Source organism: Pongo pygmaeus, chromosome 4 (genome assembly GCF_028885625.2).
Source record: "Pongo pygmaeus isolate AG05252 chromosome 4, NHGRI_mPonPyg2-v2.0_pri, whole genome shotgun sequence".
In the NCBI taxonomy this organism is placed as follows: domain Eukaryota; kingdom Metazoa; phylum Chordata; class Mammalia; order Primates; family Hominidae; genus Pongo; species Pongo pygmaeus.
The window spans coordinates 127,567,844-127,586,290 of record NC_072377.2 but is presented as its reverse complement, the minus strand read 5'-3'; the positions used below and the strand labels follow the sequence as shown (position 1 = coordinate 127,586,290).

General features: G+C 39.4%; 1 protein-coding gene across 1 annotated transcript in view; it reads right to left on the bottom strand.

The window, feature by feature from the left end:
* The window catches only part of PRDM6 (PR/SET domain 6), a 108,143-nt gene that overhangs the window by 8,800 nt on the left and 80,896 nt on the right, over positions 1 to 18,447 (bottom strand). The window contains exons 6-7 of the mRNA XM_054488291.1: positions 14,430 to 14,772; positions 5,139 to 5,315 (exon numbers count right to left, since the gene is read on the bottom strand). Of these exons, the coding sequence (XP_054344266.1) occupies positions 5,139 to 5,315; positions 14,430 to 14,772 (520 nt within the window). The remainder of the gene's footprint in view (positions 1 to 5,138; positions 5,316 to 14,429; positions 14,773 to 18,447) is intronic.

Sequence of the window (18,447 nt, the reverse complement as noted above, 5' to 3'; positions counted from 1 at the left end):
CTCCAGAGCTCCTGGAGTGCTGATGACACGTTAGCGAACTGCTGATTGTTTATTAGAAAACTGATTAGTTACTGGATTAGTGTGTCAAAATATACTACCTTTCACTGCTTGACAAACTTTCAAATTATTATATTCCTTTTTTTTTATCTTGAAGCTCTAGAATCAATTTCAAAGAGAGTAGAATAGCTTGAACAATTGTGAGGAATGAAAATGTGCCTGGGTCATGGTTTTGCATTTTTAATCTTGTGTATTAGAATATGAGGAATACACGAGTTGGCAGTTTAGTGCTTCATATAAGGCAAAAGTGTATGTCTATATGTAATATTTTAACATCCAGATTGGATGGAGACATTAAGAGAAAAACACATTTTTCTCAAGTGTTTGCCTAAATGCACTGCAGATATTTACACACATGGAACAATTTGTTGTAATAGTCAGAAAATTTGTCCAATATATAGGGTGCATAAGAAGAGTATTCCAGAAAAATCATTTCTAGAGCCATCTGCACACCAAGCGTGAGTAGAAATACAAGCAGACGTGTAGAAATTACCTTAATTTAGAATCTTTTCTCAGGGAGTTCTCCTTCTTGAGGAAAGAACGCTACTAGAAATAATATCTATGTTGTTTGGGAATGACAAGAATGCAATTTATATATTTGAGGAAGAGCTAGATATAAAAATACTTTTTTAAAATAAGAGAAGGACTTCAGTTTTATGTTCATTATGTTACATTTTAGAGAAATCTCTTCCACAAAATATTTTCATACTTTAATGAAACTCATCTCAACAGAACTGACTCAACAGAAGTCAGAGCCAGACTTCACTTGGTTGGCATCTAAACTAACCCTGAATTACAATCCCTGATGACTGACTGGCAGGGGCATCTCTAAGCCTGGACTTCGTGCAGTGTAACAGAATAAGAAGGAAGAAAAGATGCAGGTAATGCGTCAGGAGGGAAAAGCGCCTTTGCACTCACGGGCTTCGTTGTGTCTTCCCTTAGCATAGGAGCTGATGCCACAGCCTTGGCGGGAGTATCTCAGGAACAATGAAGTGGAGAAAGTCTACTAAGTATTTCAGCAAAAAGAAACTCCTCATTGTGAGGAGTTTCTTTCTATTACACCATTGTGAGCATCTTAATTAGACTTAATTACCTCTAAAGTTTGAGATCATTCTTTACTTACTATGATGGTTGACTGGATTATATGTACAATGAGCTTAACAAAGTGATGTCAAGTTCTGTTACCACAGAAAACCTGCAACAAGCTTTCTGTGCCTCTATGATATGCCACAAAATACTTTTTGAATTGAACCAAATTGCACAGGGCTTTGTATGTATGATGTGTTCAATGCATATTTACAGATTTGCTTCTTGGATTTGCTTTAATTTTACTTAGATCTTGTTCAAATATTAGATGTCCTTTGGAATTTCCTTTGATTTTTTTCATACTGAGCCAAACTCCATTTTCTTGATGCAAGAACATAGCGATGAATGATTCTCCTTGCTTCTAACAATAATGAAGAACCCCTCCTAAGGAAAATTCTGGCCTGTTCTCAGTTTCCTAGGTTCAGAAAGCCAGGCCTCGGGCAGCTCACACAGATCCTCTCCAGCAGAGCAGAGCAGCCCACTGAAATATCAAGACACTCAGTTTAGTAAGAAGGAAGAAGGAGTCCTTGCTGCATAGAATAATTTTTAGACTGCCAACTAACTTCCTTATTTCCTTCCTTCCTGCCCGCCTGCAATAAAATGCTTGGCCATTGCTGTTAAATGATATCTTGCTTTTGCTCCTTGTTTTCCATGACTTCCAGTATCATAGAGCAAATTGAAAGCCAAGACCTTCAATGTGATCCTCTGATTTTTATTTTTCGTACATGCTCCTTTATCTTAGAAATCCTAAGTCTACAGCCTAGGGTAGCTGCTGACAGGCCCATCATCTACCTAGAACTTGGGAGCTGGATTCTTTCAGTGGAATTTCAGCCAATCAGATATGAGGCAAAGCCTGGACTGAAACTCTGACCTCTTCATGCCAAATCTTCTGCAGCCTTCTTTGGATGGCAGTAATCTTGATATGCCTTCAAAAACCACTTCTCAGCAGAAGATTTTAGAAGTTGGAAAGGGCTTTCTCTGACATGGCAAGCTTAATCTCAGCTCAACCCTGAGAATTCTGTAAAGGCCTCCTGAGCCCTGGGTGGGTGGGACAATTTGGGGACTGAGCCATCTGGGGCATCTATTTGGAAACTCCCCAAGACATACAGTTGAGGGTTATGTGCCTTTACAAGATTCTTCTCCTTCTTTGTAACATTGTGTAAGCCAATATCCATTAGTTGAAGTAGTAAAATTAACTGTTGTAGAGAAACCCATTTTATTGACTAATCTGCAAAAAAAAGGTTCTTAAAAATGTTTGTTTTATAAGCTTGTAAAAGGATATCTTCATAATATTTACAAATGTCCACTGGATGAATATCCATGAGCTATGGTTGGAAGATTCCCAAAATTCCCTTGGGATAGATCAATTCTGAAAGACCTGGTTGTATACACTAAAGGATTTAACTTTCCATTTCCTAGAAGATGTTTAAATATTGCACTTTCAAAATAAGCATACACTCAGCTCTCCCCTGGGAATATCTATTTGATAAATTAAAAAAAAAAAAACAACTACAGCATGTGGCTGTCTAGATAAAAGTAGGAAAAGAAAGAACTAAAACATATACACAGAATTTAAGCCAGCAACCTTGGTTGTTTCCTTTTTTTTCCAGATGAAAGTAGGTATGATCAAAACATATATTTTTGGAAAAGGAAAAATACAATCATCAAAGCCCTTCAAATATTAATCTGATGAATTAAAATTATGTTAAAATGGCAACTCTGTTGGAAATATGACAAAAACAGATGTTAAAGGAAAAAAATTGAGTGGAGTCAACAAGGTTACACATAAGTAACACCTTAACATTAATAGAAATCTATTTCCCATTTTGACCCTGAAACCTCTTCAATTAATTACTAAAATCTATTTACACAGCAACAAGATAAAAATCAATCTGATTCCTGGCACTGTATTGGTCTGGCTGCCCTTTCTAATATAAGGGGCCAGAAGGATCCTGAACCCTCCTGTATCTCTGCTTTTGAAAAGCTCTCTTGCTCAAAGGCACAGGCAATGTGCCACTCATTGTCAACGCCCTCCTCCAGAGCAGTGAAGCCAGAATCTAGGAACCCTATGGGGCTCAGGCCTGAAGGCAATGACAAAGTCCACTAGGCAGGATACAAGCACTGGTGATAGGGAACTCCTAGGACTGTGGTAGCCCATGCAGCTCCTTAGGGGGGATTAGAAAAAGATGCCCTCTTTGGGCTATTGCAGCCTCAGGCGGCACAGCATGGGTGGCACAGTGCAGACTTGATTTTAGGCCCCATCCTCCCCCCTTAGCCAGATGCTCTTATGCAGTGAACAAGCTGCGCCTATGTACCACAACAAAAATTATCACTATTTTGATTATTAACACCATAAATTAAACTATGTTGGACAATAGTTAAGAATGCTGAATAAAGTAACTAATTATTGAGGAGAAGAGGGACAATGACCATCTTTTATGAACTTCTCCCGTCACTGGCAGACAGAGAGGAAGGCAGGACCCAGACCACAGGACTCTGTTTCCCAAGCTGAGCCTGGCCTCAGGCTGAGCACAAAGTGCGCCACGACAGCAGGTCTGGATGGAAAATCCTGGGTAATGAGGCTCTGGGAAGACTTCTTGGCTGAGGCTGAGCAGGCGGATTAGTCTCCTACTGCCTGAATCATTTCCTCTCTTGCTTGATCTTGTCCTACAGAAGGTACATAAGGGGGTAACTCTGTTCTTTTAATTCTCCTTCTCAAACAGAAAAAGCCAGTATAGCAAATGAGTGAAGAGAGCTGTAAGAGGGTTGAACTGAAAAGAGTTCATCACACAGACCATAAAAACTGCTCTGAGAACACCAACCAACCATGCATGCCGACTCACACTCTCAGGCCTTTCCACCTGCTGTTTGGACAGCCCGAAATACCTTCCCCCATGGCCCGTATGTCTAGAAAGCTCCTACTCATCCTTCAAAATGTATCTCAAACATCATTTCCAGATAGCATTGATTACTCCATTTCTGTGCTACTGTGAAACATCATACATACATGTCTTACTATTGTACTTTTCACCCTATAATACATTTACTAATTGGGCTTCCCCTTAGACTTTGAGGTTTTCAAAGATGGAGAAAAGGAGGAACAGCTAAATGTCATTCACCTTTGTATCTCTTGTACCTACCAGGGTGCCTAGCAAAAAAGTACGTACTTGGTAAATACCAGCTGAATGAATGAACACATACATACCAGAATGAGTAAATGAATGAATGAGTGAATAAGTGAATGAACAGACCATCTTGCATGGATTCAGAGGTCCATCATTTGGATAAGTGTGCCATGTGTAGAAACACACTCTCTTGCTCAGATGCCATTATCTTGCCAAAGCCCTTAGAATTCAATTCCATCTCTTTCCACATTCCCTGAATCCTCAAAAAGTCAATGTACTCTGGGTTAGGTTTTGTTTTTCTTTTTTCACCAACATGGTAATTCTAAAGTCCAAAGTATACACTGAAAAGTCACAAGTTGGCTGCTATAATAGGTTCAAACTCTTTAACACATAGGAAAGAGGAGGATATATTTCATCAGAATCCTGAAGGGTTCAAGTTCTCCAAGAGGGGATTATTCTGATGTTCTAAACTTGTGGTCACCTTTCTGATGATCATAAGGCTTGCTGATGGCCACAGGAGCTCTGTGTGGCTCCTAGATAAAATTCCAGAAGTACATATCATCAGGGACTGAAAAAAATATTAAAATCATTTACTCCTACCTCTTTATTTTAATGATGAGAAAACAGACCCAGAAGATTTGTCTCATGACCAAGGTTGGCAACTTGAGCCAGGACCAGTGCATAGGTTTCCTGACTTCATTTTTTCAAATGTCAGTCATTAAACAAGGAGAGATTCGTTTGCAGCCTGGACACTGGCCTTCCAAGTAGCCTTTGCCAGCTGGCTAAGCCAGGCAGCACTGTGCTGATGCATCTGCTGGCTCTTGGGAAAGGCTAAGAGAAAGAGAGGGTGGAGGGCTAGCCACTACTTACTTGAAGGGCTTTTCTCCAGTGTGGGTTCGGATGTGGTTGTTGAGGGTGGTGGCCCCGGCAAAGGCACGACCACAGTAGCCGCACTTGAAAGGCCGGTCACTAGAGTGAGTGACCACGTGGTTCCTCAGTTCCGAAGGTTGGGAAAAGGACTGGGAGCAGTGGCCGCATTGGTAGGGTCTGAAACAAATAAACAGACTGTCTGGTCATTATTTTCTACGTTGGTCAGTGGAAGTCAGAATCATATGACAAGGGGCCAAAACTTATTGGTGACATTTTCTCAGTTTCTAAGACAGGGCATAGAGCTTTGGCCACTGGATTCCCACTACTTTACTTGTTGCTACAGGAACAAAATTCACAAAGCTGCTGAGACACATCAATTCCTGAATGAATATCCCTTTCCAGTACTAATCATACCATTTTGGAAACCCCTACTTTCTTATTTTTGTCTTCCCCCAGGCAAATGTTAGGGTACTTTTGTAAGTAGTGAAAGTACAGACTTCATTAAGCAAACTGTTACAAGAGAAAATATATAATTGTCTCTTATGCTTCCATGGCACTTTTATCTTTTTAAAGTGCTTTAAAATCAGTTATCCAGTTTAATCTTTATGATAATCCCCTGGGACAGAGAAGGCAGTTGCTATTATCTCTGTTAGTTCAGAAAACTGAGGATAAACTGTCCTCCCGGGACACAAGCTCTTGAAACTAAGGCCGTTCTAGGATGTTTGGACCTTATCCTAAGTACCAGGTAAACATACAGGCAAGTCAGCAAGTTACATGTGTGTTTTAACGGATATTAAACTGTGGTAGACTTATAGCATAATCACTGGTATTGCACAGATGAACACAGATGTACACCCAGATGTGTCTCTTTGTCAAAGATATCCTGCCTTCTACCTACTATTCCCTCCTCCAAATATTTATCCATCAGATCTTTCTCTTGAACATCATCTCCCCAGTTGAATCTGGCAGCAAGGCATGATTTTCAGCAGCACAGAAATGATGGGATGTCACTGTGCTTGCAGAAGGATGACTGATGCAAAAGCAAATGGAAGGAAGTGGTGACAAATACCTGATAATTAGTAAGATTATCAGAGCACATTCTTCCCAGCTCACGAGAAGTAAATCAATTTTGGTTTTCATAAAATAGATTAAAATTCTGTCTTCTCTACAGAAGTTCTTCTGCTTACTTAAGCAGAATCTGGTGAGTGATATAAAACCCAGGGAGTTTTCCCTATTCAAAGCTATTTCATATCATTCCTTGACAGGATTCTAATTTGTTTATCAAAATTTTTGTTCAGATAATTAATAATCTGTTGTGAGGGATATTAACAGCATTCACTAAGCCCTGGCTTATGAGCCAGACATTTCTGGCTGCATTTAGAAACCAATGGTGAAAGCAGACTTAATTGCTCAACCTTTAACAAATGCATAAGCTCCAATGACCAGAAACCAAAATGAAGGGCCAGGAGACAATGGTGACTGAGCATGTACAACAATTCAATTAAGTGCAAAATAAAGTGTACCCTCTCATTTGTCAAGTGAACTGCTTAATTGTGGCTACTTGCCTCACTGAACACAAATACTGTTATTTTACCAGGCTTCAGCACACTGAGCCCTGATTGTAGAATTTTTTAGCTTGATTAACAGCCAAGGATTGGTCAATAACTCAATACTATACAATTTTAATTACTTACATTTAGAAATCTAACTGCTCTCAAACAAGTTTCAAATAAATATATAAAAAGTCTTTGGTAAGGAGTTTATCAATCTTGCCAAATTACATATGCATTTTATTATAATTATAAAATAATCCTTTGAAAGCGATTAAAATTATACGTAGATGAAAATGTCCTCCTGCCGAATCTGTTCTTTGTGGTAAACATTAACCTTAAAGGGTTCCTGAAAAAATAATTCTTCAGGGTTGAATTTTCTTAAGTGTTATTGAAGATTATAAACAAAATAATATATTAATATATCCTATATCCACTGACAATTGATTTTTCTAATAGTGAAGGGACCATTAACATTTATTAGCCTCTGGTTATCTATTTTTGATGGCTGTCACAATAAACAATAAGCCACTAAATAAAACCAATTAATCTTTTCTTTTTTTTCTAACTCTGCTGTCAAAAGTTGGGGTGATTTATTTCTCACAGTCAGAAGTCAATCCATCCTTTTTATGTTAATAGTTCACGGTGGTAAAGATTTACACACAGGAGAGCAGAAATGACCACAGAGAGGCTTATGTTGAATTCTTATATCAAAGTAACGTCAATGGAAGGCAAATCGGATTCTAAAACATCACCTTTGCCTGGCACTGGCTTGAGAGGCATATGCTACGGATGCAGTGACCTATGGCACAGTTTTTAAAACTTCGCAGAACTCAGTTTGACTGAACAGAAGAGGCTAGAACGAGAGAGATAGGGCCCCTGACTCTGATTAGCTGTGGCATTTGGACAAGCCACTCAACTTCCCTGACCTGTTTTCTCATCTGCCTGGTAAGGGGAATGGACTGAAGATGATGATCTCTTGCATCTCATGCTTGTTCTTGCTTTCAGGTAATTGACGAATGTGCATCACCCAGGAAACCTGTACAATACACTGCCTCCCAAGATACAGCATCACCAATATGATCTCTATTCTCCATCACGTCTACAAGTCAGCTTCCTATACATGGAGCTTTCTATGGTTCTGTGTGTGTGTACATGCTCATTGGAATATGGAAAATTTAAATGCATTGGTAAAAAATTGAGAATTCAGAGTAAGAAAATCTAGTACCAAAATATAGGACCAAACCTTGTTTTAGTTAATCTCTAAAAGCAAAGCAATATTCCTTCGTTCTTAGGTACATTGAAAAATAAGATTTTAGAATACCTGGTCACATTCACCTTTGCAGAGGCTGATTCTGTATAGAATTTAGAACTGAAAGATGTACCTCACCTGCCACTATAATAACAGTGTCTCTTTCAGCCTAGAAATTTATAGAAAGTTAGCCCTTAGAAAGTACAGAAGTTACACTGTAAGTAGACAAGATTCCTTTAAACCCCCTTTTCTTGTATTTTCAATATTTCCTTAAAATATGAATAAAAGAAAATGATCAAAAAGTAATTTTAAAATTGATTATGTGCCTAGGGTTTCATCCAGGGACATAGGAATACATTCAAAAATTAAATCTTCAGGCCCAACAGCAGAGCTTAGGAAACATTATCATCACTTTGGAATCTCAGGCATCACAACTTCTTTTGGGACAACTGGCCACAGGAGTTAAGACTATGTTTGCATGTTTCAATTAGCACATCCTAACTCCACATCTCTCAATATACAGCCAAAGGGCCTTTGGAGCACACAATTAATTGTCATTACTCAGCTTTTTATTCTGACAACCAACATTCCCATTAATTTTCCAAGGTCTGGCCAAAAGGTAAGACTTATTAAACTTTTGGATATAATCAATTCTGAAGTTCTGCCTCCCTCGATGTGTCATACTCAGAGACACTCTTAAGGACTGACATTCTTGAGTGCTGGGTTTAGCTTTACTCTTTCCAGGATCTCATGACATTGCACAACTAAATGGAAATCTTCTTTAATTTTTTTAATTTTTTGAGACAGGGTCTCGCTCTGTTGCCCAGGCTGGAGTACAGTGGCATGATCGTGGTTCACTGCAGCCTCAAACTCCTGTGCTCAAGTGATCCTTCCACCTCTCAGCCTCCTGAGTAGCTGGGACTACAGGCATGTGCCACCATGCCCAGCTAATTTTTATATTTTTTGTAGAGATGGGGTTTCACCAGGTTGCCCAGGCTGGTCTCAAACTCCTGGGCTCAAGTGATCTGCCTGACTTGGCCTCCCAAAGTGTTGGGATTACAGGTGCGAGCCACTGCGCCCAGTCCCAAAATCTCCTTTTTAAAGCACTTTATTCTCTCTAAATCATCATAGACATACAGCACTCCACTCTTCTCAAAGCAAAGGCAATCAGTATGCCTCACAAAAGGACAGTATCTCACAACCACAAGTAGCTTGTGGTTTTTTTTTTTTTTTTTTTTTTTTTTTTTTTTTTTTTTTACCATTTGAGATCTGTAGTAGTGTTGTCTAACGATGGAGCTGTTCTGTATGTGAGCTACCCAATACTGGAGCCATGAGCCACATGCAACTACTGCACACTTCATGTGTGGCTAGTGCGCCTGAGAAACTGAAGTACTATTTTACTTAATTTGGATTAATTTAAATGTAAATAGCTTTGTATGGCTAGTTCTGACACAGAAATATCCAGCTTGATGAAAAAACAGAAAGGTGCTCCTTAAGAAAGAAAGAACTGAAGAACAGAAAACACCTGGTTAGATTTAGTTGGCATATATCAATACTGGTAAATGTTTAAGCAGAAAGAAGGCAGAGAGACAATCTTGCACATCTCCTGGCACTCCTGGTCACTGGCACCTCCTTTGCCAAAGATAACTCTGGTAAAATGTGCAATTCATCTGCTTTTAATCTGTAATTGGTTTGGTGTATACATGGGAAAAGGATGAAACATTTAACAAAATTAAGTATGGTTTGGCTTAAAAATATTAATCCTGCTTTGATTTTTTCTTCCATGGCCTCCAGGACAAAACTTGTTCAGTTGAGGCCACAATCTCTCCTTGCTCAACATCAGCCAGCTCAAGTGCAAATCTCTCAAGACTTCAAAGGGAGATTACTTAGGTCACTGCTGGCTGGGTGGAGTGAGAAAAGAACTTAGTTCTACATAAGGAGAAAAATATTTCAGGACAGTGACAGAAGTGCAAGACCAAACAGCCCAAAGAACATCAGAGCTAGAAAGAAGATAAACTTCACACTTGAGGGATAGGGAAGAAGTGGGACACAAGAATACTGATATATTCTAAGAAACTATTATGGATGAATTCTCTCCAGGCCCTCCTATCAGAGCGCCCCTTCTAATGTCATTTTACCCTCTGATCCCACCACATCTCTTACAAACAATGATACTTAAAACACAAATGTGAATAGGTGATGGTGTGCCCAGGAGGCTGAAGGCAGGCTTGCCCCATGTGGCACAAACAGTCAAAAAGGAGAAAGGAAAAGAAAAGGGATGCAAAATAAAAATAAGCATTATAAAGACACTTTCTGCAGAAAATAAAAGAGAACATACTTGTCAGAAAACAATCCATTGTGATTGAAGGCTTTGCTTACCCCTTTCTGGAGCATACCCCCCACCACCATACTGCCCCAATGGGAGTGTTGAGAGTTTCTGCAGCAGAAAAACAGAAGAGAAAAGGGATTTCTAACTCCTGGTTCGAGCAAAAGCAAGAAAAGGTACTTTGGCCTAGGCAATAAACTTATGCAAAACCCCAAATGTTTATAAAGTCCCTGAACAAAATTTTGGTTGATTTAGATTCCAACAGCTTCTTCTCTTCGAATTTATTCAGGAAAAGAAAAAGTCAGTAGCCTGGGAAAAAGGAGGAAGAGATTTTCATTTTGCTTAACAGAACAAAATCAAGAAATAATAATTCCGTGGTTCCTGGACCCTCATGGGTGTGTTTTTTGTATTTAGTGTTGATTTCTACTTTGCCAGGTCAGACAGATTTTTTTTTTTCTGTGTTAAATGTGAATAATGCAGTGGTAAAAAATAAAATAAAATAAAATAAAATAAAATAAATGGTGAGGCTGGGATCCCTGAGGATCTACGGATTTCTTTCCTTTATATCAAGGCATAGTCTTTTGATGGTACCTCACATGAAAAAGCTCATGAATACAGACACAACGTCTCTTGGATGGAGGTTCAAATATCTGGGGTTTCATGGCCAAATATTCAGTCCATTGAATAAAAAATCATTTGGACCTCAGATTCAAGGGCCTGTTTCAAATTTGGACTTCTTTGAAACTCAAACCTGTTTTACCTTCTGGCTTTCTCTCCTGTGTCCCCCTTTCTTGCCTTTCTTGTACCTGGTTCTAGCAAGATTTTCCTATCAAAATAAAGCTTTTGAGTTTTTTGAGCAAGGAAAATGCATTCTAACTATTCAGCCTTTTCACTGTAAATGGCTGAATGGGCATATATTGCTAAAGACTAAAGGCCAGCTGATCTATGGAATCAATCACTAAAGAATATATGTATACAGGTTGAGCATCCCAAATATGAAAATCCAAAATGCTCCAAAATCCAAAATTTTATGAACAGCAACATGTTGCTCAAAGGAAATGCTCATTGGTGCATTTCAGATTTCAGATTTTCAGATTTGGCATGCTAACCCAGTGAGTATAATACAAACATCCCAAATCCAAAACAACCCAAAATCAAAAACTCTTCTGGTCCCAAGAATTTTGGACAAGGGATACTCAACCTGTATTCAGCAGTTGTAATCCATGTGGATAATAACCATAAAAAGGTTCCAAACATAGCTACTGTCATGAACAAATCTGATGTTCCATTATAGTTCTGTATATTTTTTCCATTTAGCAATTCACCCGTGTGGTTAAGAAATTATGGAGAGTATCTCTTACCTCCAAACTTTCTGGTACAAACAGAGCATTCTGGGTTCCTGAACAGAAATGAGCCATTCCAGCCCTTTATACTAAAAGCAAATTATGTAACTAGAATGAAACTAGGGGGTCCAAGTGACTGGATATCTCCCTCTATTTCCGCTTATCTTCAACAGTCAACTCAGATGTGATGATGTAATTCAAGCATTTCCTCATCATTACTAAGAAACATTGTACTTTATTACTTTGCTTATAAAGGAACTGATCTTTTGAAGTAATTTTTTATTTTAACTTATTCAAGACTGATGGTGAACACCTCTCAAGTCTTTACCAACAAAGTGCAGGGAAAGAACCCACTGCTTCAGTAATTTAATCCCACTCTGGCACCTTCCCAGATAACAAGCCCATTACTTCACCTCATCTGGAAAGGCTGGCAATTCCACACTTGGACATCTGAATCAAATAAGCCCATCAGGGTCCATGATAAGACAGGAGTCTCATGCCGCCTAGATTTTTGCCAATAACTCTAAATCAGCTTGGAATCAGTATAGACCTAACAATCTCCCACTGAAATGTATTTTGAATATGTAAGCTTTCTAGTTTTTCAGGTATTTTTTCTGATAATATACATAATATACATAAGTATATTACAAATTATGACATTATTATTTTACAGGACAGACATCATAACACATACATTTGATTTTTTTTTTTTTTTTTTTTTTTTTTTTGAGATGGAGTCTCACTCTGTCGCCCAGGCTGGAGTGCAGAGGCGCGATCTCGGCTCACTGCAAGCTCCAGCTCCCGGGTTCACACCATTCTCCTGCCTCAGCGTCCTGAGTAGCTGGGACTACAGGTGCCCGCCACCACGCCCGGCTAATTTTTTTGTGTTTTTAGTAGAGACAGGGTTTCACCATGTTAGCCAGGATGGTCTGGATCTCCTGACCTCATGATCCGCCCGCCTCGGCCTCCCAAAGTGCTGGGATTACAGGCGTGAGCCACTGCGCCCAGCCCCACACATATGATTTTCTAAGTGTAACTGAGATCAGACAAAACAGTCTGTTTCAGTATCTACTTACCATGAAATAGTTTCATTGCTTTATATGGCATTCAGCATAAACTCATCTCATCTCATCCTCAAAGCTAAACTTTTAAAGTTCTACTATCCAGAAATTCGTCAACTATTATTTTATTTTACCTGGCATAATTAGTTATTATGACTATAATGAACCTTTGCAAATAATAGATCCAAACATCTGAATTCACTCTATTTAAAAAGCAAGTTTATAATCAGATTTTAATGCATCTTTTGTATTTTAAAGACTACTAAAATGCTTTGCAAACTTATAAGAGACATATCTTGAGGTTCTACGTATACTTGCAAGGAAAGCAAATTTTGAAAAAAGAAATTTTTTCTGAATGAGGAAAACATTTTTAACTTTTGTATCACCTCTACACCAATAGTACTAAGATGTAGAGAAGTCTGTTGATATTCTCACCAGGGGGCTCACCTATTGAAAATAAAGATTTTGAAGACATAGCTGCCTTAACAACCCTAATTAATGTTTCAACATTAATTAGCTACAGCAATGTTGATGCTAAGAAAGTAGTTTTTCCAACAGCACAAATAAAAATGTATGCATGTGTAATGTGCACATGTATCCTGTAATTGATTCTTATTATTTTACAAAATATCCACTCCCTCTCCCCCCACCTCCATCCTCCCCACCTCTGCTTGGGTTTTCTAGGCACACTGTGTATCCTACAGAGCTGGGAGGGAAGAGCTGGGTGTACATTATTAGGCGAGGAGAGCCAAGTGGCTTGCTTAAATTAGTGGCAAAATTAAGAAAATAACCCAAGAGCCCTGCTTCCAAGTCTCTTACCCTAGCTTCAAAAATTATCTTCTGCTTTTATATTCAAAGTGCATTTTGAATGCTATTTTTAGATACTTGGGTTTTAATCAAGTTTTCATAGAACATGAAGGAGAGATTAAAAACACAAGCAATCCTTTCTTATTGAATTAATTTGATTTTTGTCTTTTGTGCTCCCAGCTATCAAAACTGTCAAATAAACCAGTTTTGATTCGTAAATAATAGTTCCATTATATCTACTGTGCCACTCGTCAGAGTACCTGAAATTTTAATTCACTTGTTCAGCTAAATTTCATCCTCAGTTCATGGCCATAAAATTCTTTATTGACAAACTTTCAAACCAACTTTGACTCTGAGGTATCTAGTCAACATTTTTCTTCTGTGTGGATATTAGTTTATTGAATAAGTGGCATCTGTTTTCCTCCACATCACTAGCAGAGTAGGTATTTCCTTTTGACAGCTTTGCAGGATTTATGGGTTTGCATGCTCTGAAGAAAAATAGTACTAAGCAAAAAATTCCAATTCATTACCTCTTAGTACTTAATTAAGTTCATACCCACGGCACACTGGAGGTGAACCCTGAAATGACTGTGACAGCAGCAGAGCAGCCAGCTATATTATCTTTGGAAGACAGAGAAGATTCTAATTATCCTGACCTCATTTTTCCACCTATGATATTCATAAACATTCCTTCTATTTCTCTCCCTTTTAGGCTTGGGTAGAACTGTTTGGAAGGCAAGTGCAAATTCCTCTCTGCAGCCACCAACCTGTCTGTGCAGCCCTTATATGCAAGAAAGTCAAGCAGTGGTCTCGCATTTCTCTCTGACCTTCCAGAATTGCAGACACCACTTATCACAGGGCTTCCCCTGTGGAGGTGCTCAGAAGTTGGCGGGAAGGCAAGCAGTGGGTCTCACTAAGCAAATACACTGTCAGCAGTGAGAGTCAGGGTTACCTGTCGGGGTTCTGCGTGCACACGTGCATCTGTAAGAGGATCCGCTGGGTGAAAGTCTTAAAGCACTGCCCACATTTCCAAAGATGCCAGTCACTGAACTCCGAGTGGAGCTGGCTTGTGGAAGTTGGGCTCGCAAGGACTCGCTGGTTTTTCACGTTGATTTGATTAAATCCTGATTCAATGGGCCCAGACTTATCCAGAAGAGAGAAGTTCCTGCTGCATGGAGTCTGGGGGAAAACAACGGAGCGCTGCTGGGTGGTAGGGGCGAGTTTGCTGCTTTTGTTGAAGGGCTGCAGGGTGTCTTGTCTGCACATGGCTTCCATTACCGTTGAAGGGACATTTACTAGGAGAATAGCAATAGTTTAGAAGAACAGTTTTATTAGCCTTTAAAATAAGCACAATAACACATACTTTAAAAAAATCAAATAAATCAACATTTTAAAAATTTGTGTTTCTGGATGCAGAATTAACATAACAAACCATCTGATTTGAGGGGAAAAACTATTATCACAGATTAATAACTCATCTGATGCCTACTTATTAAGCAACTATATGCTCAGGATTGTTTTACATGGCCTTTGCCCTCATGGAGTTCACTTATGACTTGAGACATACAGGAGTCCATAGTGAGCACCACACTGCACCTATGCCTGGAGGGAGTTTAGATGGGAGGCACAGCAAGGGAGACGGAGTGAGCAGGGGATGTTGCCCAGAGAGGGTAGCCCTGAGCAGTGCAGAGAAAATGGATTCAGCTTGACTGCTGGAGAATTTCAGGCTTTCCTCCAGATTTTGGCAGCACAGGATAGGTATCCAGGAAAAGCTATTTGAAGAGATGAAGGGAACGAGATGAAAGACACCTGGAGGCAGGAGAAGTCTAGCATGCAGGTGAGAGGAGGCAGGAGGAGTCTAGCATGCAGTAAGGGAGACGGGCTGACTGAGCAGGGCATGGAATCTGGTCACTCTAGGAATAAGGATTGGGGGTCAGAAGGAGACCTCAGAGGGCCTTAAAAGTCCAAATAAATAAGATATTTCAGACCTAGGAAGTAGACACAGACTATTCCTGAGCAGAGGGATAGCAAGAAAAATAGAATCAGTGTTCAGGAAGGGCTTGAGAGAGACCTGATTTATAGATGGGATGCAAGTGGATAAGGAAAGAGTAGGAGGCAACCAAGTGTGGTGCTTGTGACTTGGGCTTTGGAATCTGAAAGACCTAGGTTCAAATCCTGCCTCTGCCTCTTATTAGCTTAGTGGTCTTAGGCAAACTATTCAATAGCTCTGGGCCACAGTTATTCCATCTATAAAATGAGGACAGTGGTACTAATGCTTCTAAAAATAATAGCAGCATGGTGTGGTGGCTGAGATGGCTGAGGTTTTAACTCCACTATTTACTAGCCTTGGGCAAGTATGGAACATCTAAATCCGTGGTTTGGTCCCTGGTATAATGTAAAATAGTCACTCTCAGGACTGAATGACATAATATAGAGACAGCATTTAGTAAAGAGCTTGACCTATGATTGACACTAAATAGATGTTCGGCCCTATGAGCCTTAGCATCCTCATCTTTAAAGTCCCCTTTTACAAGGTTTCAATACATCAATGAAAGTACTTACTATAGGGCCTACCATGAACAGCAACTACCATTTTTATTATAGAAGGAGAAGCGACAGCTGTGAGGGAGATGGCCCTAAACTGGGGTGGTGGCAGTGGAAGTGGGGAGAGAACTAGAAGAAATACTTCTCAGGAGATAAATCTAATAATATATATAGAATTTGTTGTTCTTTTTATTAAGACATTAGTGAGTTAATAATATTTATAAACTATTTGCTGGTCATTTCATAGGTCCAGAAGTGATTAGAACCTAATAGGCTTAAAAATTCTTCTTTTTTTATTTTAACTACTATATCTATGGGTCATTTCAAGGCTGAGAGATTAAAGTTACCAGGTGGTCAAGACAATGAAATTAGAGACCAAAAATTTTGAAAAGGATATTGGCAAAAAGACTGTGATAGCAAGTAACAAAATAATGCAGACTATGGCCACTGGCTACCAGTTCAAGGCTGCGTGGCAGGAAACACATGACCTGGGAGCACTCCTCATGCCCTGCCACAGACCATCGCTGAGAATGCTACATGGCACGAAGACGCAGGCATCCTCAATGGTAGGGGACTATGACTACCACGAAGCTCTGTGCTCAAGTGGACAGGGAGATGCCATGTGTGGGCACAGAAAGGGGTAAGTGTGCTGCCTAAGCACTCTTCAACTGAGAACATTCTGTAGAATCACATGTGTTAAGCAAATCCAACCAGAGGACTAGCTCTGTCTGCAGCGCTCCGTCAGCATAGCCCATACTATCTTAGGAAAGAAAAGTAAAGCAAGAGACTTGCAGACCTAGAAAGAGCCTAGCATTTGTCTAGTTGACAGTTCTTAACCTTGGCTACTGCACATTAGACTCACACAGGAGAATCTTTAAAATCTCTCCATAGGGCCTGGGCATCTACATTTTTTAAAGTTCCCCAACTGCTTCTAAAGTGAAATCAGGGCTGAGAATCACTGATCTAATCCTACCTTCTCCTGTCACAAATGACAAAAGCCGAGTCCCATGAAGGTCCAGTAACTTACCCTGGGTCACACATTCACTTAAGGACACATCCAGGTGGCAAGTTTTAGCTTTCAGACTTATAAGACAGAATTTTTTTTTCTGACCATACACTCATAGCATGCCTGCTCAATAGCTGTGTTTCAAAATTTAAAGGACGTTTTTACAGCTAGTACATTGTTTTGTGTGTATTATATACATAAATATACACGTTATATATACTTAGGTTATACCTATACTTATATACACCTACGTACATATGTTTGTATGTATGTCTTTATTCTATATACAAATATTTATGTATATTTCAGTTCTGGGGCAAAAGAATATAATCAATATAGAATTTGTGGACAGTTTTTACACTTAAAAAATATTTTATGGCACACAGATTGTTACTTTTTAAATAGGCACTGAAAGACAAGAAGGAATGTTTTGCCATGTTCTGGCATTTTTTAAAATAAAACATAAAAACAGCAGCATTGTCAGAGATTGGGGTAGAACCTTCTTGTTTGGCCCTTTCATTACTAATCCAGAAGAGGCAAGGCACAGGGAAGCCCACAAGGTTTTAGGTAACACTAAGCTTTCACAGGCCAGGCAATTTCAGACTAACAGGAAGTAATGCACGGTGAGAAAAACCATAGAATGAAGATGTCATCAACATGCAAGAGAGCGGGAAACACTGACCAGCTGCTTCACTGTAGGAAAAGGAATAAAATGCTTCTGGGGGTAAATAGTACAAATAATACTCTAAGTGTAGATGATAGATGCTGAGCTCTGACTTACACTCCTAGAAAGTAACCTAACTGAGCCGGGCACGGTAGCTCAGGCCTGTAATCCCAGCACTTTGGGAGGCCGATGCGAGCAGATCACCTGAGGTCAGGAGTTCAAGACCAGCCTGACCAACATGGAGAAACCCTGTCTCTACTAAAAATACAAAATTAGCCAGGCGTGGTGGCACATGCCCGTAATCCCAGCTACTTGGGAGGCTGGGGCAGAAGAATCACTTGAACCTGGGAGGCAGAGGTTGCGGTGAGCCGAGACCGTGCCATTGCACTCCAGCCTGGGTAACAAGAGTGAAACTCTGTCTCAAAAAAAAAAAAGTAACCTAACTGATTAATTCTAAAAAATTGTTAAGGTCACATAACCTTTTATATTAAAACAAAAGAATGTGTGGGTGACAGGGGAGTAGGGATAAAGAGAGATTGATTCATGGGTAGACATTTACAATTTGGTAGAAGAAATAAGATCTAGTGTTTGATAGATCAGTATGGTGACGATAGTTTACAATGCTCTATTGTATATGATCATGCCACTGCACTCCAGCCTGGGTGACAGAGTAAGACTCTATCTCCTAAAAAAAATTTAAAGCAGCACTTTTTAGGAGACACGCAAGATTATTCTTCCTAAATATTTGCCTCACTG